Genomic DNA, 24,585 nt, shown 5'->3' on the forward strand with positions numbered 1-24,585 from the left:
ATCTTGCTTGGGTTTCCGTTGTAACAGATTAAATAAATGTACAAATGAGTTTGAAGTTTCAAAGTGACAATTTAAAGATCATAATGAGGGTAACAAGACCATATGCACAAAATAAGGTGCTCAAAACCAAACGTTTGAGTTTTGGATATCTATTGACAACTTTGAATTATTGGTCACGAGGTTCAAAATCACAAAAGTAGGCTACCGTTTAAATACATATCGTCCAAAAATTGGAAATTAATAGCCAAAGTTGTACACAATGTACCCATAATTACGAATAAATTATGTCATTTTAAGTTAAAATATTTCGACGCCATGAGTTTGAGTCTTAATGTTGAGACTTCATGTTATCATTTTAAGGAATAAAATATTTTTCTATATGAAATCATTGGCATACAGTATTAAAAATACAGTAGTAAAATTCATCACTAAGTACTGCGTTGAGGAAGAGGTGGCTGACGGTTGCCATGGTTACTAAACCAGGAAATGTGAGGATCGTCTTAATCATTAGAACACCTCCAACAGTTGTTTCCTTTAGCGTAAATTCTTTCTAATCTAAAAACAGATTTTGACGTTAACCTGTATTTTTCTATATAACTGGTGGCTTAGGTTACCACATTATCACCCTTTTAGCTTTAAACTATAATTTTTCATTATAATTAAAATTCTTAACTTATAATTAGCGCCGTTAGCTAGTTCAACCTAACATGAAGGAGCAGCATTTACTCGACAATATTGACAGTCTTGTTTTTCAATTTGGTAAGTTTATTATGTTTACAACTATATCTTTATGAAATTTGTTCGGCTTTTTATTGTTAGCACTTTTGTAAGCACTTTAGCTAATGTAAGCTAGTCGGCACCTGACAATACAGGAAACTGTTGACAGCTGTTGGGGGTCGATATCTTTTACAAATAAAAAGCAATCAAATAATTTCACTTCTTTTTAGCCATTAAAACTCGAGAGGCTTCTCAAAAGAAGAATGGAATCCAAAAGCAAATCAAAGGTATGTCAAGCTACACTTGTTGATAAGTAAACAAATCGTAGCCTGTGAGTTTTATTTATTGATATCGCTATAAATAACTTAAAGTATTATAATTGCATTGTGCTGCATGGTCCTTATCAAATGCACGCAAGTCAGTAATATGAAGTATTTCTTTAAACAGAGTGCAGAACTCTCATCACTGAGAAGAGGTCTTACATTGAAGCAATTCAAGGACACATCAGGAATCTTGAAGAAGAAATTCGAGTGAAGCAGAGCACTGTAACGAAGAGTAAAGAAAAAGCAAAAAGGTAACAGCAATGAAGTACCACAGTGTGCACTGGTCAACATGATCAAATGTATTTTTATTCCAGTTACATTGTAGTGGGGCTTTTATTTACTGTTTTTTTCTGTCGTCCATGACACTCCAGCATGAAGGTGACCAACAGCCTGCTTCTTCAGTATGAACAGACGCTGAAAACAGAACTGGAAAGTAGAAAAAGCAGCTACGACCATGACCAGTAGGCTGTTGTATAATTTGGTCTGTTGAAAGTTGCATTTAAATGTACGAAACTGAGTTGTTGATTTTACACCAACTTCTTAGGGAAGTCTACGAAGAGAGGTTTGCTAGCTACCTACAGACACTGCAGTCATACAAAGAAACATATTTCCAAAATCCCATCGCTCAGAAGCTCCTCCTGCTGCAGGCTGAGATAGAGAAAATTGAGAGTCAAATTAAACACTGTGATGATTGCATGATGATGAAAAAGAAAGAACTGGAACATCTTACTGGTAGCCCTGTCTTTTCTTTGTAATTTGTCTTTTCACTGGTTAAGCTGAAAATTTACATATTCAACAATTTCTGAACAGATCCAGATGTGACTTCCATGGAAAAACTACCAAATGGGTTTGTTTTACAAAATTTACAATTAATAAAAAAAAAAAAAGAAGCAAACTTTTAAAGCTTTTCATTTACTAATTAAATGCAATTTTCTTTGTAGTGTTTTAGGCGAACACCACACAACAGAAGAACAGTCTGAACAGATGGAGGAGGATTGCTCCATTGACATGTCATACATTGATCTCAACCAAGCAGCTGTACTCAGATTGATCAGTTTGACATTTTGTCACTGCTAACACATCAGTACCGTAATTATGTTCTGTAAAATTATATCAATCCTGAACGTAATGTTACAGAGTGACCATGAACCTGCTGCAGAAGTAAACACTGAAGAGATGAGTGAGGAAAACGAACCGCAGGATCCAACCAGCTGTTTCACTGCCTCTGACAAATCAAATGAAGAGCTGTGGTCTCTGCAGCTGTCAGATGGTGAATATGTCACCCTAGAAATTGAAATAAATTACATTTTTTGATTATTTATTCATATATAGACGTCATCACTAAAGATTACTATCAGATTGTTGTTTTATTTTCAGAGTCAAGTCCACCAGAAGAAATGCACTCTGAGGCAGAGGAACCAGAAATTTCACAGGAGGAACAGGTTTTAGTTTATTCTCTGATTTTTAGTGGACTGAGTCGCTGTATTTTTTTATGCTTTGGCAAACTTTCACCCAGATTAACTTTTAGGTTACATAAGTTTAATTTCAAACAGATCTACATTTGTACTATTCTACTCATAGGGTTGTGGTAAAGTTATGATTAGGTTATTAAGTGCAGTTCAACACTTTTTTTTTCTTTAGTTAGTTCTAAAGAAATGTGGTGTGGGTTGTAAATCCTCTGCGACCTGTCCAGCGTGACCCCGCCTCTTGCCCGAAACGCTGGCTGGAATTAGGCACCAGCACCTCTCTCGACCCCACTAGGGACAAGGGTGTTAAAAAATGGATGGATGGATGGATGAAGGGTTGTAAATCCATGAATGTTATGCAGGGACATCAGGAGCTTGATGCAAAGAGTCAGAGTGAGGGAGAGACAGGAACAGACCAGCAGGTAAGAGACAGTAACACATAACAGTAGATATTTTAATGAAATGTTTGTGGCTGAAAATGACAGGATAAACAAATATTTTGGCTTTTTTGCCTCAGTCTGTGTTTTTCAATATGTTTTGTGTTTGACAAGTTATTGAATGCAGGACTGGAAAGTGAAATGGCACACCCGGTTATCATTGAGGAGCTAAGGTGTTTGTTAGATGTGAAAAGTATATTTATTTATTTATAATATATTTATTTTTGTAGGACAAACTGTTGCTCTGATGTACAGTTGTTCAAGAAGAACAAAGATTGTTTTTTAGACCATCTTTGTTGGTCAAACTACTGTACTGAGTTTTAAACCGTTGAGTTCTATTTTACTCTGTCTTTTTACTTACCGGTACAATTTTAGGAAGAGGCAGAACCAGGTCAATTTCCAGTCAACATAAGTAGATATATTTTGACCAGTAAAATATATCTAAATAGGGTAGCAAGCTTGTGTGTGCTGTTAAAGTATTTATCTTGCTATTGTGAGGCAAATGATAAGGAATGACAGTCATTTTGGTTGATTAAAGACTCAAGGCATTTTGTTCAAGAGGAAATGAAAAAGGATATTTTTTGGGGCAGTTTGCCACCGTGAGATCAAAAAATATAAAAAAGTAACTTCATTACTCAATGAAAAATCCATCCATCAGCTAGAAAATGCACATTTCTCTTTTCCCTCCATTGTTTACGTTTCTGTTGGTGATGTTACACACGAGATGTAACTCCTCAAGAAAAAAGAGCAAAGCAACAATGTATGTTTTTACAAAATAAAATAAATATAGTAACACACAGTGACTTGAATATGTCATTTCAATCTGAGTTTTGGATTGTAAATAGTAACATGTTAGATTACTCGTTACTGAAACAAGGGGTCAGACCAGAGTAACGCTTTACTAAGTAACGTGTTGATGACACCATTGTTTATGACATTTCTGCTCAAGTTATTTACAGATTTGTCAGGTTTCCGATATGTCCCCCCCAATGATACACTCGACCCTACACCCTTGACTCCACTTATTCTACATTTGAAAGGTTTGATTCAAAGTCACGTCCTTAGTTATTTTGCTTCGATGGGGTGAAGCTCTTCATTTTCTTGCACAAAAGTCAGCAGGTTACTGTGTTCTAATACAATATACAGTATATAAAATAGTGATGGAAATTATAAGGTTTTGTGGTTATGACAACATGAAAAGGTTCAAGACGAATGAATACATAAGGTAGTGACTCTAGAGGGAGTTCGTATCCTACAAGCATACCTTGTTACAAGTCAGAACAAACCAAATCAAACAGGAACTAGACTTAAATGTCAGGAGACATAAAACAAAACCATCTTCTACATGGAGCACAAGAACTTAGTGTATAGTTTAAAAAGAAGGAATCCAAATTTTGTTTTGCTTTTTAAAAATATGATTTTAGTTCTTGACACAGTGCCATCTACTTTCTTAAGTGAAATTATGTTCAAGCACGTACACACACCATGAACATGGGAAGCTCAATAAATAATAACTGAAAAGACCTGGTTTAAGGAGCAACTTCAGCAAATTGAAAGACTGTTTAATTAGACATGACAAACGCTGAATAATAATAATATTGACTGATGCTTTAATTTCTCAAGCTGGATTTTGTTTCTTTTGATTGTGATGTACATCGTCTGAAAAAGAGGTTTTTTATTTTTTCTGTTACAAGGTGCAGGTTCCCACTTTACCAGAGGAAGTCCAGAAGGATAACATGCAGGATGAAGCACCTGATGCAGAGGACTATCAGGAAGCCAATAGTTTTCCTCAAACATCTCAAGAAGCCAATCTACAGGCTCTCTCTTCAGCTGAAACATCCGTCTTCTCAACTCCAACATTTACATTCAAGTAAGATTTTTATCAGTTCCTCAAGACTTTTGAGTCAAGTTGCAAACAGAACCTGAAGAGACGTGTTCTGTTCTTGTTTTAGCTTCAGTCCCACCAGCTCTCCTCGTCAAGGCACTCCCAATTCTAAATCTTCAGCTTTTGTGCTGAATCTGAACTCTAATGTTAGCACACCTGGATTTCCTGGATTTGGATTTGATGTTGGCCCATCCCAAGAAGAAGTAGGAAGTTAGCTGAAGGGAAAAACTAAATCCAACAGCAATTGCTCTTTCTTGGTTTCGGAGTTAACTCTAGTTGTCGTTGCAGGAATCCTCTTTTGCGTTTTCTGGCTCTTTTTTCAACGACAAGGTGAGGTTTACATTACAAGGTATTAGACCTTCTTATATCTGGAGAAAAGATACTGAGGGCTGTTCATCTTCTTTACAGAAAGCCACAGATGCTAAATCTTCAAGCAGTAAGTATCTATTCAGAAGCTGTTTTATTATCTCTATGGGTGCACCCCAATAAATTAAAATGTCATTAAAAAGTTTATTTATTTCAGTAATTAAATTAAAATTGAAACTCATGTTTAGTTTCATTGCAACTAGTGTGTTCTGCTCACAATGTTTATTTTCAGTAATTTTAATAACTATGGCTTAGAGCTAATAAAAAACAAAACTTTCTCAGAATCTCAGATTAACAAAAAATAAATAATACCAATAGTTGGTCGGGACTCCTTTTGCATGAATTACTGCATCAGTGCAGTGTAGCATTGCGATGATCAACCTGTGGTTCTACTGATGTATCCAGTAGAACCACATCTCATCTTCCTCTTGTCTTTACTGCACAGTTTCTCTATGGGGGTTAGGTCAAGTGAGTTTGCTGGACAGTCAAGAACAATAAAACCATGGTTACTGAACAAGGTATTGGTACTTTTGACAATGTGAGCAGGTGTTATATCATACTGGAAAATTAAATCAGCATCTTCATAAATCTTTTTAACAGTCAAGTATGGTAAAATTCCGAGGTAGACGGCTGCGCTGAGGACTTGAGTAAACAAAGTTGACTGTAACTAGCAGATGACAACACATCACTGACCATGGGAACTTCACATTAGACCTCAAGCAAATCCGATTTTGTGCCTCCGCACTCCTTCAGTCTTTTGCAGGATTCTTATTTCCAGAGAGATAAAATTTTGTTTTTTGTTAGCTGTGAACCACGCCCATCAAAATGAGAAATTAATTCTTGAAATGTATCATTCTGTGTCCATATAAATTTAACATTTGAAACCACATTACTGAAATAAATTAACTCTTCGATTTGGGATATGATTTTCTAGCTACCGAGTTCCTGTTTGACCAACCAGAACAAAGTGAAGACTTCCAGTTTCCCTTTACAAGCAAGAGTCCTCAGTCAAGCAAGAAAATCTCCAAAGATGAGTTTCCGTTTTCATTCAACTTCTGAGGAAAGAAAAAGCACACTACAATATTTTGTGTATGGAGTTCCTGTTTATTTCCTTTTGTTGTTGAGCTGGCAGTGATTTAAGTTGAATTCAACCCTGAATTCAACTGTTGATATAAAGGCGTATTTGGGTTAATCACACAACAATGTATACATAATAGCGTCATACTTGGATATATATCAAGTCATTAATATATACTTAAACACCTCAAAAGTTTATATTTCTTTATAGATTCCTCTCTTTTAAAGTACAGTAGTTGTAAAGTTTGCATGTTTTACATTGTAATAAACTGTTTGAAAGGTTCAGAAAATTCTGTTAATTTGAATCAATACTAGATATGTTGCTTCAGTCACACAACCACACAATATACATAAACATGTATATATAAAAACAGAAAATGAACATCTTAAGGGTCCCTTGAGTTACAATCACATTAGCCACACAAAATATTCAGATAAAACAAACAAAACTTTTAAAATTACTTAATTTTTTAGGATTATTTCTTTCACTGAAGGCTCCTGGTTATATGTCTTATGGCTCAGAATGTAAGCATTTTCTATATGTGGATTTAAAAGTAAGAGATTTATACTGCAGCATCTACATTCATTTGTTGTAATGCATGATATTCAATAAATGTTCTGTAAAACTTTGGTTTGGTGGCACATCTGGTTGTCTGTTCTATAGCAGCAATTTGAGTAGAAAAAATCCTTACAAGCACCTGGGAGAAAGTACAAAATTTCTCTTTATTAAATGCGTCAGTTAATAAATGAATACTGAAAATTATGTTACCTGATCTTAAATAGTTAGTATTACACTGATTAGAGGTACTAAAAAAGTTTTTTAAGAAACATAGTCCCATTTTCATTCAACAGTAAGGTGCCTGATCTCCAGAGGGTGCGGCCTGAACTTTATAGAAACAGAAACTTGATTCTCAGGGCATCTGCAGTTACAGGCATACACTAAATAATAGAAAACATCTTATACTTCAGTCATGCTAATGCAAAGACATCATATCTATTGTAAATATTTTCCACTGCAACATTATTTACATGAATGTTACTCAAATATTGCAGCCACATTGTGATAATCTTACTTAAATTCATGCTACGCTTAGCAGTGGCTTGCTTTGTCTGCGTAAATTTACTCACCTCAGCATCTGCCATGGCAGATCACCTGACTTTAAATAAATCCAAATAATTCACCTAATAATTATTTTACCACTTGGGCTACTTATAGCATTAATCTTTAAGCCTGGGATGGTGAACTGATCATTTAGCTTCCGCGTAAATCAACATGTTCTGTTCTAACAAAGAAGCACACTGTTCATTTTACACAATTATTCCCAAAATACATGTACAAAACATATCACAGGGGCACATTTCCAATAAACATATTTGCTTCATCTTTTCACTCTTTAATCTACATAAAAAAGTATTGAATAAGCCCATATGCAAGCCAAGCTAATAGGCACGACAACAGCGTAACATAAAAATCTAAGCGTATGACAAGAGAATAAGAGCTCTTGTTTCTTAGGTAAAGTTAAGGCAGGAGGAATTCAACTGGAGAAAAAAATATCTACACTCTATAGTGTAGTGGATGTTGGTCCAGTGCAATTTCATATGCAAATAGGAATTATTTTCAACTAGGGCACTCTGGCTAGGTTTATGAGGGAGAGCATCAAAACACCTCACTCATGAGTGAAAATGGGACAAAGGATGGATAGATAAGGGTTAAAAACTGCATACAGAAGTTTTGCCTCAGGGAGCCTAGTATCCAGCATCAATGCTGATGGAGCGCCGAGTCACATGTTCCATCTCTCCAGGGACATATTCAACAAAATTGGTTTGATACCTGGCCAGCATCTTCAGCATCGGTCTCAGGTTGAACCACCACTGAACCTTGGGCATCCGGTGCCTGAAAAGCAAACAAACAATACCCATAAATGATTTGGTTTAAAGTTTTTAACAAAAAAAGCTGTTTTATAAGTTTTTCATAATACTTACTCAAAGTCAGTGCTGGCCTTCAGGTCAGTTACAGGAATGAATGAGACGACCTTCCTGTTCAGGCCAAGCACACACGCCGTTTCTGGGGAGTTGGCGAACACGCGGCCTGGAGGGAAATGACGGTATTATCATCAAACATCTGCTTGCTTTACATCAGCTTGGTTTAGTACTTTTATTTTCTGGGAGTGTAGCGTAACCCCACCTTGTCGGAAGTTTTCAGTCAACTTCTCGGAGATCCACTGGGTTGCCTTCACACCCAACTTGGTGCCAAAGTTCCTATCAAAGGGGGAAGGTGCTCCTCCCTGCAGCACAAACACACATCCTAAGTGATACAGTGAATCTCAAACATGAAAACTATCTATATACATCTTTATATGGTCTTATTTGTTTGGCTCTTGTTATTTTAATAAAAACCAATGTATATATCGTCTAGGAATACAAAATATTTGCTTTCACAATAAAGCTACTGCAAATGGTGTTGTCTTACTTTAAAAACTATACCTGCTGGAGGTGTCCCAACACGTTCACTCTACAGTCAAAAACTCCCTTTCCTTCCTCTGTATACAGCCTATAAATAAAGTCTGTAGTGTAGTTCTTGTGACAGTATTCGTTCCTGTTTAAAAAAGAAGATAGTCAACAGTAGTTCAAAGTTATTACACAATTATGTCATTCTGTTGTTGGTCTAAATATTAAGAATGTTTCATTTAATCAGCAGACTCTTGGCTTTAAAGGGTCATAAGTATTTCCAGATTTGACAATGTTGGTCGTAACTTTTATTTAGTTGTACACTTCAAAAACAAGAATGTCAATAGTTGGTGAAAACCGGTATCAATAATTGTTGAAGTTAACTGTACTGCAAATGTTTTAAGTATGGTAACCTAGATGTAAAAATGCAGATCTCACATACTGAGACTGAAAAGTTGTCAAACGTATATTTATCTTACTTCAGATATTAAGTATATTTATGTAGATTTTAAATAACGAAGGTCTTAGGAAAATTTCATAAAGTCATAAATGTAACCCACTGAAACTTGCAGAAATACAGCATCAAGTTAATTTTGACAGACAAAAAAAAAAAAAAAATAGTTCAAACCTGATAAGAAGAAGAGGTCACCTAGAAACAGTCTACACTTAAAAATGTCCAACTTGTTACAAAGTTCTGTCTAAACTGCACTTTGGCCGACTGAAACACTTGATAAGGTCATTAAGCACTTCTCAGCTTTTATTCTAAACCAGTCAAACAGAAATGTGTTGAACAAGCTGATAGTCTGGAAGCCATTCTTTTTGTTAGAAAATGAGCCTTTACTGCGAGTACTTTGAATTTCATGTTTTTAGTAATGTTAAACGTAATGTCTTCACTCAAGATTTTAAATTGTTCTGTAAAGTTGCGAACCTTAGTACCAGACCCCGCTGGATGTCCTTCTTCATCTTTTCAGCCAAATGCTCAACATTGGTCTATGAACAAAGGGCACAATGAGAGAAGATGCATTAAACCAGTGTTTCCCAACCCTGATCCTCAAGGCACACTGCCCTGCATGTTTTAGGTATTTCCTTGCTTCAATCCAGCTGATTTCAATTGATGACTGATTAACAGGCGTTTGTGGAACTGCAATCAGTTGAATTAGGCACATTATAGCAGGGAAACCTCTAAAACATGTAGGACAGTGTGCCTTGAGGACCAGGGTTGGGAAACACTGCAATAAACGAACAAAAACAGCGAGACAGAAACTGTTTTGTTTTCCTTTAAGTTTCACCTTGAGGTCATGGATGTTAAAAGGTTCTTCGAATATGTAAGCAGCATCAGCACCGACAGCGATAGCAGTGGAGGTGGCCAGATAACCACAGTATCCTCCCATTGTCTCGACTACAAACACTCGTCTCTTCGTCCCAGAGGCAGACTGTTTAATCTTGTCACATCCCTGAAGACAAGTTAAAATGAGACACAATTACTCTCAGAACATAAAAAGCTCCCCAAAGAAAGGATGATGATTAAAAAGCAAGATGTATTTCCTTCTGAGCTATAAAAAGGATTGACTGGCCCCATCTACAGACGGACCAAAAACACAATTTTTAACTACAGTGTCACCTGTGTTTATTTGAACCCCTGGTGAAAATGTACAAAAACCTTTAAATAAGTTTGATCTTGCAATGCTGCACCCTAAACTCTCACTGAAAAATGAGAAAAATCTTAACTCTGAGTTTATTTATTCAGTGGGAGAAAAAACTCCACATTAAGAAAAACAGTAATTGGTTTAACTAAACCACTGGTTGCACAATTTTTATTACCTTGAACAGGAGAAGGATCTTTGACCCTTCCTCCTTGCACAATCTCTCTAGATCATCCCAAGTCCTTTTCAGTGAGCCTGAGTATAAGCCACACCCACTAACTTTAAAAAGAAATGTTCAATATTTGTCCCATCCAAGACAAGACCTCAGATAGAGTTAGTCTTACTAGCATTTAGCTAACCCCTCATATTAACAACTGTGGCGACAGGGGACAAAATACTTTCTTTCTGGCATAGCCACCTAATGACAAGGGCCACTTATGAAAAAAAAAAAAATTCTGACTTTTAAAAAAAAGTAAATTTTTCTTTTCTTCCGTACAACTCACATCTCTGCTGAGCTAGTTGCTCAATGCTGAGATTAAAGTCAGAATTCAGAAAAAAAGTCTCAGAATTCTGACTTTTTCCAAGATTCTGAGAAAAAAGGCAAAATTCTTTTTTTTCCCCCATTCACCCCAATCCTCTTCCATACCATTGTATGTCTGTAGTGTTTAACTCTTGCTATGAAGCCTTGCTGACCCCTAGATGCCACTGTTTACTGCAGTTCTCTAACAGAGCTTTGGAGGTTTTTCTTGGCAAGATAAATGTTTTCTCAGGTAGCCTGCTGGCTGATCATGGATTACAAACTGAAACTTCCTAATGCCCTTAAGAGTGAAGCATAAGTTTTAAATGTTTTAGTTTTGTTACATTTAAAGGGATTGGTAGAGCTTTTCCCACTAAATAAATATACTGAAGGTTGTATTTTTCTCAGTTTTTCAGTGAGATTGTCTTACTGCAATAAAAGATACATTTATTTAAAAACCTTTTTTACAGGTTTTCTTTAAATGAGGCTGCCAATAAATGTGTGCAGATCTGTTCAGACATACCTCCATGGCGGCGTTAACAGCTGTGTCTGCTCCCAGACTGAAGTCTGTTCCTGGGACGTTGTTGCTGATGGTCGCCGGGACGACACACATGGGGATGCAGAGTTCATCGAAGTGACCCCTGGCTTCGTACAGCTGCTGCACACCTTCGTATGCCTTTGAAATTAACACATGGATTGTAAGTCTGACGCCTTTAATTAATAATATTCAGCGATTTAAAGAAAATAAAAGACTCAAATACCTCAAATCCTCCAATTACAAGCAGAGCTGTGATGCCGAACTTGCCAATGTTCTCAACAATTTTCTCCATGAAATTATCAGGAAGGGTTCTGTGGAAGGCACAACATGAAAAAAGGTGTAAAAATTACTTTGAGACATTTAATTTCACATGTCACAAATGTGTTGTAATTGTAAAAGTTTATTTTACTACCTGAATTTGCTTATGAATACACAAATACTTGACAGGCATATTTTTGAAAAAGTACAACTTTCTTTTTTACCGCTTTGTCCCCAGGAGTGATCCTCCTTGACCCGTCCATCCCGCCACATTGTGCCACTCCATTTCAAATATCTGCTCGCAGGCAGAAAGGAGAACAGTTTCTATTAAATTATTTTTCAAAATTATAGCTTAGATTTTGCGTCATAAAAAGCCATGCTCACCAATCCGTTGGCGAGTCCTTCAAAGCCGTCATGGACACCGTAGACCTTGTGTCCGTGAGCAAGTGCAACTCTCACGGCTGACCTCATTACTGCATTCATGCCTCCAGCTGGAGCGCCAACGTTCAGAATAGCCACAGAGTGATTGCTCTAAAGTGGAACCAAAGTCAAGTTCATCTCACATGTGACATTCTGTGAGTGTTTCACGCTTAAAAACATGAGATAAAGCTAATGTCTGGCAATCTAACCTCAGTAACATCAGGCTTTGGGAAGGCCAGAAGCTTGTAAATATTCAAGTTGTTCTCAAAACTCCTACAGAAACAAGACACATTATAGTTAGGTATGTTAGGTAGGCACTTTTCCATGAACTTGTAAATTCTTAATAAGTTAATTTAACTATTTTAACAATGACTCGTATTTTGTCAGTGTTAAATACAATAACAAACACATTAAATGTGTACATCTACACATTTAATGTAAATTTAATTCTATAAAAACAATGATTATGGCTTACGGCTAATAAAAAGCCACAATTCAGTTTCTCAAAAAATTTGATTGTTACAAAATACTTATTTCAAAGAAACAAAAACTAATTGTAACACCGAAATGACAGTCTACTGAAAAGTATGTTCATATCCTGTATAGTATAACCTTGATTGGGGCTCCAATCCAGTGAAGGTGGTCAGCCTGTGAATCTGTCAGGAACCTCTAGTTGCTTCAACTGCGACCTTCACCTCATCTATATTGTTGCTCTGCTGTCTCCCATCTACGTACTAACACTACTCCAAACATTCTCTATGTGGTTTAATTAAGACCAGTTTGCTGACCAATTAAGTTCAGTGGTATTGTGGTCATTTGAAGTGGCTGTGGTTACCCAGGAAGAGTAATTAAAGTCTTTAATGGGTGTTGCTTCACAATCCTCTTAATCATGCAGTTATCGCTGCTGCATTTGTATCTTTTTCTACCAGAATTTACCTTTTCCTGTCACTCAATTTTCCGTATGTATACAAGCTTTATTAAAAATGAATGGCTGTTAATTGGCCTCCTTGTTTACCCAGTCACTAACTGCTAAGTCAGCAGTCTTATCAGTTTGTATATTAGAAATCATCTTTATTTGGTCTCGGGTAACAACTAGCAACGTTTTTTTTGTCAAGTTTTTGTTATGATAATCATCAAAATTAACAAAAGTAAGCACTTCAAACACATCACTGTGTAAATGAATGTCAATAATGTTCCTTAAAGAATCATTATACAGCACAATCCAGGATAAATATGAGCGCTTACCCTCCACGCAGTTTAACAGCTTCATCAAACCTCCTTTCATTCATGGCTTTCTGCACCAACTTGGTCTGCAAAAGATTGTTCATTTTCTTGTTAATCTGCAACCAGCCCCTGCTACATCACATGTTTGCCATCCATTAAATCAGTTCCCCCAGAGTGGAGCCAGACTCACCATGTCCACACACTCCATGAGAGGCAGACGGACTGAATGGTTGCCAGAGAGACCGATGACACAGGCTGGAGTGTCAGGAGAGGCCTCAATTAGGGCAATTACTGCCTCCACTCCCAGCTTGGTGCTCTGCAAACACACATTCATACTAAGATGAAAAAAGTGAATGTGGGTCTGGTGAAATCATGCAGGCTGGTCTAGGAAATCTTCAACTAGAGAAGCTAACCAGTAATAATTAAAAGAAGCAAAGTGACAGATTTTAAGGTTACATATTAGTCATTATGAAAGTTGTCAAAATGATTTTTTGTGGGTTGTTTGCTGGTCTTCATGTACTGTTTACCAATTTCAATTCAGTTTATTTAGTGTATATTTAGCCAAACAGGTCCAACTCGTATTAAATTTTACTGTATACGACCCAGTTTAATCCAGGAAAAAGTCAAATTTATATCAATTAAAAATAAATTACAAATTGTTTTTGAATTTGTATGTAAACAATGACCTGACGAGGATAACCAGGTTTAAGTATTGCCCAGGGCATTGCCCCCTTATGGTTCTGTAAACAGACAAATGTTGTATACACAATCCAGTCAGGCGATGAGTTCAGACAACTATAAATAGAGGAGAACAAACAACTGCTCTGATCTAGAAGCATTTAATAGAAAGTCTCCAGGGACTGGGCCTGGAGACCTAATACTCCAAAACTAAAGTAATCTTCACTCAATTTATCATATTTTTTTAAATCTATGACTACATAACTCCAGCAGACAATTATTCTTACCAATTGTCACAAAGACATGGATGATATAGAGTGAAAATGTTAGTAATAGCAATAAAGAGTAAAAATAAATGTTTTTCAAATCGGAAAATAATCTTTTTATCTGTAAAAATGTATCACTGCATAAAGTCAGAGCCTCACAATTAGAAATAATGGTCAAAAACTAATTTCCAAACCATTTCAAATCATGTACTCAGAATAATACTTGAACAAGTAAAATATATCTAAAACTTATCCTGTAAAATTTATAATATACTGATCCTGAATGGTACCATTAGCACAGTAATGTTCCAGAAATAATTTATCAGATTTTTCAGAGTTAATTAGTAGATAAAAATCCATGCAGACTGAAATGCAGATCTGCTTTTTATAATGCAAGAAGCTCTGCAACATTAACTTTCATTAATCTTTCAATTTCCCATCTGTAATTGTATTACTAAACAACTTTGACTTACATTATTTTGAGTTTTAGAAAAAAGGTTAAGGAATTATGCTCTGATGCTTAAATGGGAATAATCTTGTAATCCCTAAATTTTAGATTTAAACCTTCTTTTAGATTTAAAGTGGTGGAGGAAGTGGAGGATTACAAATACCTGGGAGTTGTAATCGGCAACAGACTGGACTGGGCATCTAACACTGACACTGTGTGCAAGAAGGGGATGAGCAAACTCTATTTTTTAAGGAAGCTGAGATCCTTCAAAGTGTGCAGCAAGATGTTGGAGACCTTTTATCACAGTGTTGTTGCCGGTGCCATCTTCTTTGCTGCTGTGTGTTGGGGAAGCAGCATCAGAGCCAGCGACTCTAATAGACTGGACAAAATCATCAGGAAAGCTGGCTCTGTACTGGGACTAAGGCTGGAGTCCCTGGAAACTGTGGTGGAGAGGAGGACACTGAAGAAGGTTCTGTCTATTATGGACAATAAACAGCACCCTCTCCACCACATAGTGGACAGACAGCGGAGCACCTTCTCACATAGACTGCTCCAGCTCCGCTGTCGTAGGGACAGATACAGGAAATCCTTCCTGCCACATGCCATCTCACTGTACAATAAAAGCTAAATCATTGTTCTGCACTAATCAGTCCAACAGTGCAGTTGTCCAATTTTGCACAACTGCACTGTGGCACACTTGCAGACATATACATATCTGCATTTTTTGAATCTTTGCAAGGACTGCTCTAAGTTGCTTTTTATATTAACAGCATCTATATTTTTACAATTCATAGCCTTTTATATTTTATTTTTATTTTTTATTTTATCTACAACTACTACTCAGTGGTAGTTGTTATTGTGTCTTGTCTCTATGCTGTAACTGCGAAGTAATTTCCCTGCTGGGATGAATAAAGTACTTCTATTCTATTCTATTCTATTCTATTCTATTCTATTCTACATCTATGAAAGGAACTGATGCATGTTCCAATTTAATTAAAGTAGCAATATTTAATCGTTATAACAATGTTTAGAGAAATACGTCTTGTATCGTCCTCAGACAAAATCAGTAGGTTTTCTAAAAGATATTGCCAGTAAAAGCCTGATGAGAGTAGCTCGACACCTTTTAAAAATGTAAAAGGTGTGTAAAATTCTAAATAAAGGGAAAAATACAATTTACTTGTCCATGCTGATCATTTCAGTTTATCCTGTTACAACTGTCTAAAACGTTCGCCTTTAGACTAAGAATTAACAGTTAAATGCTATCATTTTGATGAAACATACATTCTCTTCTATCACATGCAGCTCACCAGAATCCTGTCGAATGCAGACGGAGTTCCTCCTCGCTGAACGTGGCCGAGCACCGTCACTCTGGTGTCATAGCCCAGCCTCTTCACCACCAGCTTCAAACAGATGTACAAGTACTCATTTATTAATGTTACATACTCCAGTATGAAAAAAAATGTAAAAACTAAATCATAGTTGAAGCTCCAGAAACAATAACATGTCTTTATAAGCTATGCCAAAGAGAAGGAATTATAAAATACACTCTCTTAATCTTAAGTAACGTGTCTTCAACACATATTGACAGCCATTATAAGTGTCATCAAGTCTGGAAATAAGAGCTCACATCTTTTATGTAAGTTGAGGAGATGGGCTTTCCATTTGAGTCAATGGCTCCCTCTGCAACAATTATAATGTTGAGTCTTGACCCCTTGTTTCGGCTCTGAAAGTAAACAGAGGATTCTTGGTTAAACCTTCAGACGTGGTGTACCTGAGCATGAAGCTGGTGCTTTTATGAAATCTGGACTGTTTTTGTGTGTGTGCATGCTCTACTTTTTCCAGACGAGCACACATGAGATCCTCCCAGCCCTCAAGAGGAGGAGCCTCTGGAATGAAGAGCCAGTCTGCTCCTGATGCTAAAGCTGACACGAGGGCCAGATACCTTCAGGCAAAACGCACTAATTAGCACAAGAGGAGGGTAGAGTACCCAAAAAGTGTACTCATGTAAGCGTAGTACTATTACATATTTTTATTCAAGTAAAATGAATAAAAATGGGGCGACTGTGGCTCTTTGGTAGAGTAGTCGTCTTGCGATCGGAAGGTTGTAGGTTCGATTCCAGCTTCCTCCTGCCACATGTCGATGTGCCTCTGGGCAAGGCACTTAACCCCAAATTGCCTACCGATCTGCGTATCGGTGTATAAATGTGTGCGTGTTTGTGAGTGCGACTGGGTGAATGTGACTCTAGTGTAAAGCGCTTTGAGTGGTCAAAAATGACTGGAAAAGCGCTATATAAGTTCAGTCCATTTACCATAAAAGTAAAATGTAGCTGTCCAAAAAATGATTCACGTAACAGTAAAAACAGTATTTGGTAAAAATGAGTAACTGATCAAGACATGAATGATGTATTTAAAACATGTATTTAAAAATTACATCCTCCGATGAACCAAAATATAAGGTTATATGGAAATTTTGGTATTAAAAGGCCAAACTGAAAATAATTCATAGAAATACCATAATTAAAAAAATAACAAAAACAGGCAAAAGAAAAAAAATTTCTAAATATTTTTGTTTCAGTACAAAGCTCACAAAACTTTAACCAAAATTGCAGGTGTGTTTGTTTCTGATTAATCTTTGGTTAAAACAAGCTTGTTCTTCATTCAGTAAAGTTACTCACAGTGGGTAGAGTATCCAGAGATTTTATTCAAGAAACAGTAGCAGTACTTAATAAAATTACTCAAGTAAAAGTAAATACCACAGCTTAGTGAAAATACTTCCAAAAGTAAAGTTGTTCCAAAACGTCACTCAAATACAGCTAGTTACTACGCAAATTTAATTAGCACCGTATAAAAGGATAAATAAAAGATTTTTAAAATCTATGCGTTACTCACCCACAGTGGCGGCCCATGACTTCAAGAACAAAAGTGCGCTGGTGGCTGCAGGGAAAAAAAAAAAAAGAAGCATGATGCATTGAAGCATTTGTAAAAACTGTGAGCAAGTTTGTGCAGGATACAGCAGATTTGCTGAGTTCACGTAGCTGGGGGCAAAAAGTGCAGTAACACACTAAAGCTCAGTCACTTTATAGGAAGGTGACTTATGATCACTGTCATGTAACAACAAAATTAAACACACTCATGATTGTTTTACAGTTCTGTGCAGAGCTGAATGTAGGCAACAGCCAAACCTCAAAGATATTAGTCAGATATTAGATAAACATTAAAACAAGAAATTTAGAGGCTCAAATGTTGGAACCTCAATTGAGAAAATCTTTGGGAAGTAATACTTGCGCAATTAAATGATTAAAGTGACCTATAATGTAATGTGAAAAAGTTTGAAAATTGATGCTTTGACTGACCTTGTGCTTTATAAAAAATGGGTAAAAATATTTATTCTCTATTTGTGTAACTCAAAAAAATCTATAGCTGTAATCGCAGCAAAAGGTTGTACTCTATGCTGTTCAGCGACATAAAATCACAGTAAAATACAAATGCAACTCCTTCGAGTGTCTAACCTGTTTGCAGTGGTCATGATGGCGTCGACTATTTCCATGATGCGATGCAGCGCAGAGTCAGCTCCGATGGTCATGTCAGTGCCGCAGAAATCGTTGTCTATTGATCCCACAAGTCCGACGATGTTCAGATTGTTGTGCTGCTTTGCCAGCTTGTCCGTGATCCTTCCTGAAGACCCACAGATGTAATTTCCTCTTTAAAATTTATTATACAGCACTAGTGATGGCATGGAAACAAGACTGATCAAATATCCTGGGTCAAAAAATATATATATATACAGTATAAACAGTTCCAAGAGAGTGGCTGACCTTTCTGTACCAGCTCATCCAGCAGGCCGCTCCACTCACTGCGGAAGATATTGGCTCCGGTGAGGCTGCCGTCTCCGCCGCACACACACAGGTTGGTGATGCCTTTCTTCACAAGGTTGAAGGCGGCGGCGATGCGGCCCTCGCGCGTCTGGAAGGCCTTGCAGCGAGCGCTACCGATCACCGTGCCACCCTGCAGCAAAGACGCTAGTGAAAGCTAAGCTGAAACATATGATCTGTAGCTGAAACGACAAGCTAGGTCACACATTTTTTCCTCACCTATTTTTCCCCTGCTGACTATGACTCTTAAAGGAAGGAGCAGGATAAATGTGGCATTCTGACCAAATTATTTTTGAACAACGATTGAAAAGAACGCGTTGTCTTCCGTTCAAATTATATGAAATTATGTCTGAAAAGTGAAATTTGAAAAGATGCCCGGGGATGTCTACAGGTGGTTGGAGTTGATTTTAATTACCTGTTTAGGCTGAATTTGGAAGTGACCTATGGATTAAAAAAAGTCTCAGTTTTAACATTTTCTAAGATAGACATAGAGAGATTGACATAAAAGCAAAGAAAATATGCTTATAAATGTTCAGTGTTTGGAATACAAATCAGTCTCGAGGCTCACAGAAGTTTACAGAGGTTCACTCCTTCCCCATATCCCTCTTTTTTCAGGTACAAAAAGAAACCAATGACTTAGGAGCATTGGCTCCTAATGCTCCTAAGCATTAGGAAAATATTTGAAAATATTTTCAAACAATATTTGAAAATATTGTTTTTTCAGACATTAAATTGTATTATCTTACAATACTAAGTAATATCCATCAGTGAGAATTACCTTTGGCTGAATAAAATAATGAGAGTAAACTGGCTTTAATGAGTGATCTCGAGTACAGTATATAGAACTAGAGAATAATGTAAAGTCTACAAAAATATTATTTGCATTCTAGAAAAAACGATATATGTATATTATGCAAATTGGTATAATACGGAAAGGATGAGATGGCATCAAAATGGTACACAGGGGTACCATGACCATTTCCACTTTGTGAAATGGTCATTTTCCCAGAAGACAGTAATAACTTTCAACCTACCAGCTGGATAATGTTGGTCACACTGTGCCAGTGTGCCAGCTTTATGTTCTCTCCTCCATCCACCAAGCCTTGATATCCCTGAAATGTCACAAGAACATTGCAATCAGTCCCAGAAAAGTCATAAAACAGGATGTGACATTGGTCGGTCTGCATGTTCACTCGCGGTCGTAAAACTCTTGTTTACCTCATGGATGAGATAGACCTTGGCCCCGACATAGATGCCCATTCTGGTCACGGCTCGGACAGCGGCGTTCATACCTGGGTCAAAAACAGCATTATCCTTACATTGAACTCAACTTCAGTTGATCTGCACCCAGGCTATTGCATCAAGTGAGGAAATTAAAGTGTCTGCTGCTGCATTTCACTTCTTTATCAGTTATTGGGCAAAGGTGCCATTTGCTCTGTGAGGACTGCAGCAACGATCCTGGACAAGATTTGCTTGAACATATCATGACCCATAAGGCTTACTGAGCCTGTTCCAAGTGGGGGAAGGGGAGGAGAGCTCAGATTTAAGCCTTTCACCATTATTACGTAATCGTGTGTGCAAATCAGCTACAGTTGGCTGTGATTATTGTAAAACTACTGGACTTGTTTTATGTAATTGTATTTAGACTAAATGTAGGAAATAAGAAGTCTGAGTTGTAATCATATCTCCAGCTTTACATCTACTTTTGATGTGAATCAAAAGGGTCAAGCAGTCCATATTATTTTTAAATTAGCAGATGAATAAATTTTTATACATCTGATTGCATGGACCACAAAAACCAGCAGCAAAGAAAAAAAAACAGTATACAGCTCATTTAAAGACATCAGTTGTTTTAGGTCCTTTACAACAATGTTGCCAAACAGCATTAGCTTCTAGGTGAAGGTTAATTACAGATACTAGCCTTACAGCTTTTAGCTAACAATAGAAAATTATTTTCAAGCCAAATCTTAATACATGTTTACATTTCCTTAAGGTGAAGGACTGCATGACATGTCAAGAGCCTGTTGATCTTAACTGCAGTACAGTATGTCAGCTTGAGGAGCTCTTCAATAGGAACATTGCATCCCTGCATTATGGGGCTTGTAGTTTTGTCATAGTGTGATAAAATCTGCATTACAGAGCTAGTACTGCATGCCAAAAAGCCGATAAACACCACCACTTGCATAAACATAATTTATGACTTAAGTGTTGAAAAGTTGAATTTTTGAGGCTTTCAAGTATAAGATTTATGATTAAATAATGAAAAAAGCCAGACCAAATTGCTAATTTATGCACTTGAACCTGCAATATCTCCATCTTGCAAGCTGCAGCTAATTTAAATGTATGGATATGCAGTAAAGGGCTGTTGTTATTTAAATATTAATAAGTCTTGCTTTACAGCTGAATCAGCTGTACTACTGTAGCTGTAATTGTTTGATACACACATTCTGCTGGAAATCCCTGATTTCACAACCAATAAATATTGTATTATTATATATGATAGTATTAAGTAGGTGCAGTAAGTGATTCTAGTGTAATAGGGATTGTTATATGGGTTGTGAATCTGCATAGAGCCTCATGGGGGCCTTGACTTTGGCCTCTTCCCAACCGAATCCCATTAACCTTTTAATATGCTATTGTAATTGCCATATACTACACCTACTGTGAGCCTTTTGGGACATTTGAACTACATTATGAGTGAGAACATACATAAATCCAAATTGGATCATCTTTGAGTGCGAAAATTAGCTCGTCCATGTGTAAACAAACCCGCTCAGTGGGGTCAGAGCTGCACAGAAACACGATTTAAGCTCCACGCGTCCAGCCACAGGTTTGAAATATTAAACCTCAACGCAGATGAGGAGTTTTCCAAGGTCACCTTGTGCATCTCCACCGCTGGTCAGCACCGCTATGGCCCGACCTGCTCCCGTCATCTTCAGCTTCTCAAAGTCCATGGAAGACATGTTGACCTGCTCACCTTACAACAGAGAAACCCGCCTATAAAAATGAAAAGAATCCCGTTAGTTTCGGTGGATAAAAGAAATGATGCAGTCGCTTCTCGGTGTTGTCCCAGCTGTTCGCTTCCTTGTTGGCAGCGGGTTCAAACCAAACCCTTCCACTTCAGTGGAGTGGAAGCCCCCCTCTCAGCAGTTACACCTCTCCGCAGACTGACTCCGCCCTCATTCGCCAAGGGAGCGTATCGGTGGAGCGTTTATTTTTCAACCCGGCGCCGCCCGGAGCTGCGAATTCCTACTATTCTCTGCGCTTCTCCCGGACACCCGCTGCACCGGAATGTTTGAGAGGAGACCCAGAAGCGCGTCTTCCAGCGCTTCCTTCAATGATCGATGTAAAAAGGTGGAGCTTGAAAAGACCGCATAGTGTAAACGTGACTGATATCACGCTAACAGCAACAGGAAAATACAAGAAGGAACAGTTTCACTCTTTGTGGTTCTTCGTAACATTTGTGTTTGCAAATCACGCTTCAAAAAGAAGAGATTAGTTCCTCTTCTAGTAAGAATGCGGGAATGTAAGCCAAGACAGCATGCATAAACAAGGTAACATGGAGCGCTTTACTAGAAAAATAAAGGGGAAAGAACAGGAGATACTCTGGAAGAGCAATTGCATTGCTTGGAATGAATGCCAATACTTTAAAACAAGCAAATAAGACATGATTAAAATTAGAAAATAAACAGACAAAATATTTGTGTTGTTTTCTGTCAGACTGGAAGAAGCCACGGTTCTCTGTACCTCTCAGGTTTTCAGGGAGTAAGTTCTGAAACTGAGGGGAATAAAAATGAAGTGCTGCCTAATCTTGTTTTAGTTTTGAACCCGAGAACTCTGAGTAGACAAGTCTGATGATGACCTTAGATATCTACAGTATTTGGTTCACCTGACAAGCAACACTCAGATGTTTTTAGGTCAAACATACAGGCCTACGTTTTTAAAATGTTTCCAATCCAACAAGTGATCGGTGCATTGATTTAAGATGTGATCCATTTCCCTAGAGTTGATTAGGACTCAACATTTTGAAGAAGATGTAGCAGTAGCTAAGCTTATGTCCAATTTAAATTTGATAAAGTTTGATAAAGCTGGACTATGTTCAGCGTAGCATCATCCAGAGTAATGATAGAAGATGATGACGAGACTTTGTTTCCTTCATGTAAACTTGGGGTGAGTGAGGAAGTATAGCGAAAGCACACAAAAGGGTCACACCTTCCGTTTGAACAAATGTTTCCTATAAGATTCTCTTAATTTAGAACAAAATCAGGAAGAAGGGGTGGCGGAGCAACTGCTGTTACATTTTTCCACTTGTCAAGAAATAGCTTACATCTATTTGAATGCAGCCTGTGAAGGACTTCACTGAAGAAATAAGAGTCATAATTTGTGATTTTCAAACAATCCAATAAAAAAAATCTTATTTTTAATCATTTTCTGAATAAGGTGAAAGTTTTGCAATGAATATCATTTATTTTTCGTGGTCCAAGTGGGAGCGTGTGATGTGAAATCTCAAAGGATATATGATATATTTATTTCAGTTTCTGAGTTATTGTTTTGTGTGGATAAAAGTGGTGATAATAAACAGCTTTTGAGTGGATCTGGATTGATTTGTTTCATGTGATGCCCAGCTTGAAGGTCTGAGATATGTCAGGAGTATCAGTGAAGACGTCTGTCAGTTGTTTGCTCTCCGATCCTTCAGTCAGCACTTCATGAGCTGCAGATCATTTAGAGCAGCTGCATAGATCCACAGTTGTCAGTTGGCCGAGGTCAGACTGTGCAATATTCAGAAAAATGAATAAGAAAACTTTTTATCTCTCATGTTTAAAGATCATGGTAGTTCTCTAGAAAGTGGAAATAACAGCAAGCTGAATTATTTTGACATGTGGAGATGTTGAACCTTTAAAATAATGGAACAGAAAAGGAACAACTAGACCATCAGCAATTGGAACATTTTTTAGAAGAAAAAAAATCAGGTACTGATGTTTAGTACTTATCAAATTATCTTGGGATCCAAAATTTTTCAAAAAAAAAATAGATAGGTTTGTCTTTTAAAGCCTTGTAGCAGAACTGTGTCTTGTTGTGTTTGGATGTTAAATGCATGGTTTTTGTATTATCACTGGCGCTCATGTCAACATGCAACGTTGCCCAGGAAACGCAACAAACAAAACATTAATAATTAATTCACCTAAAATGGCTCACAAAAGCTTTCACAACCCTTGAACATTTCCACACTTTGTCTCAACAACACCTGAAATATCAATGTATGCTTGGAAATGGAAAGGAAATGATACACGATTTACAACATTTTAGAAACATGTATGAGACAAGGTGTGGAAGGAGAAACTAAAATTAAACCTTTTAGCCTACATGGGGGAAAAATTAACACGTCACATCTTCCTGAACACACCATTCCAACAGTAAAACAAAGTGGTTGTACTTTGGCTGCACTTACTGCAGCGAAGCTTTTCTTGAAGGAAGTTAGTCAGAGTTGATGAGCTGAAAAAAAAGCAAAGTGACAAAACAAAAACATATACAGTCAGAAGAACAATGGGATACATCTAAGGATATTCTTATTAGAATGGCTTAGTCAAAGTAAAGATATAAATATAATAAAAAAATGTGTCAAGACGTAGAAAAAAATTGCTCACAGGTGTCCTGAAAACTGTATCTTTCTCCCTGCACTTCAGTTAGGCACCAAATATTTCACCAAGGGAGCTTGGCCCTTTTCAGGGCCATAGAGCTGCAATAGTTACATAAAACTCAGATTCTAGACATTTGAATCAAATAATTAGGTCATTAGTGAAACTCCGTGGAATGTGACTGCATGTTGAGGAGGCATTTCATCCATTAGCTCACCACACTACACTAATGACTGATCTCCAGCACCTCTCATCTAACACACAAAACCCTCAATAAAATCTAAATTAACAATAACATTAGTATGCATAGCACTGAATTTATATGCATTAACCACTTTGTTTTAAATAAAACAAGACAAACAACTG

At 37.1% G+C, this 24,585-nt stretch overlaps 1 protein-coding gene across 1 annotated transcript; it reads right to left on the reverse strand.

The window, feature by feature from the left end:
- Nucleotides 1-6,277: 6,277 nt before the first annotated feature.
- On the reverse strand, nt 6,278-21,747 carry LOC116723370 (ATP-dependent 6-phosphofructokinase, liver type-like). The gene is made up of 22 exons (XM_032568206.1): nt 21,462-21,747; nt 19,802-19,875; nt 19,618-19,695; nt 18,527-18,716; nt 18,221-18,386; nt 17,601-17,645; nt 16,545-16,653; nt 16,339-16,434; nt 16,019-16,111; nt 13,510-13,635; nt 13,341-13,405; nt 12,305-12,368; nt 12,060-12,206; nt 11,900-11,970; nt 11,641-11,728; nt 11,403-11,555; nt 10,009-10,173; nt 9,648-9,709; nt 8,756-8,867; nt 8,457-8,556; nt 8,255-8,360; nt 6,278-8,165 (listed from the first exon to the last, which is right to left on the reverse strand). Exons 1-22 carry the CDS (start codon nt 21,544-21,546, stop codon nt 8,018-8,020), a joined length of 2,343 nt encoding a protein of 780 aa, XP_032424097.1. The 5' UTR covers nt 21,547-21,747; the 3' UTR covers nt 6,278-8,017.
- Nucleotides 21,748-24,585: the final 2,838 nt, after the last annotated feature.

This window comes from Xiphophorus hellerii, chromosome 7, assembly GCF_003331165.1.
Source record: "Xiphophorus hellerii strain 12219 chromosome 7, Xiphophorus_hellerii-4.1, whole genome shotgun sequence".
Classification (NCBI taxonomy): domain Eukaryota; kingdom Metazoa; phylum Chordata; class Actinopteri; order Cyprinodontiformes; family Poeciliidae; genus Xiphophorus; species Xiphophorus hellerii.

Bases quoted from the DNA above. Each gene is read 5' to 3' on its own strand.
- LOC116723370 (XM_032568206.1), bottom strand. From the start codon at position 21,546: ATGTCTTCCATGGACTTTGAGAAGCTGAAGATGACGGGAGCAGGTCGG. The intron at 9,710-10,008 runs GTGAAACTTAAA...CTTTGTTCATAG, and splicing joins TTAACATCCATGACCTCAAG to ACCAATGTTGAGCATTTGGC. The intron at 8,166-8,254 runs GTAAGTATTATG...TTTGCTTTTCAG, and splicing joins AAGGCCAGCACTGACTTTGA to GCACCGGATGCCCAAGGTTC.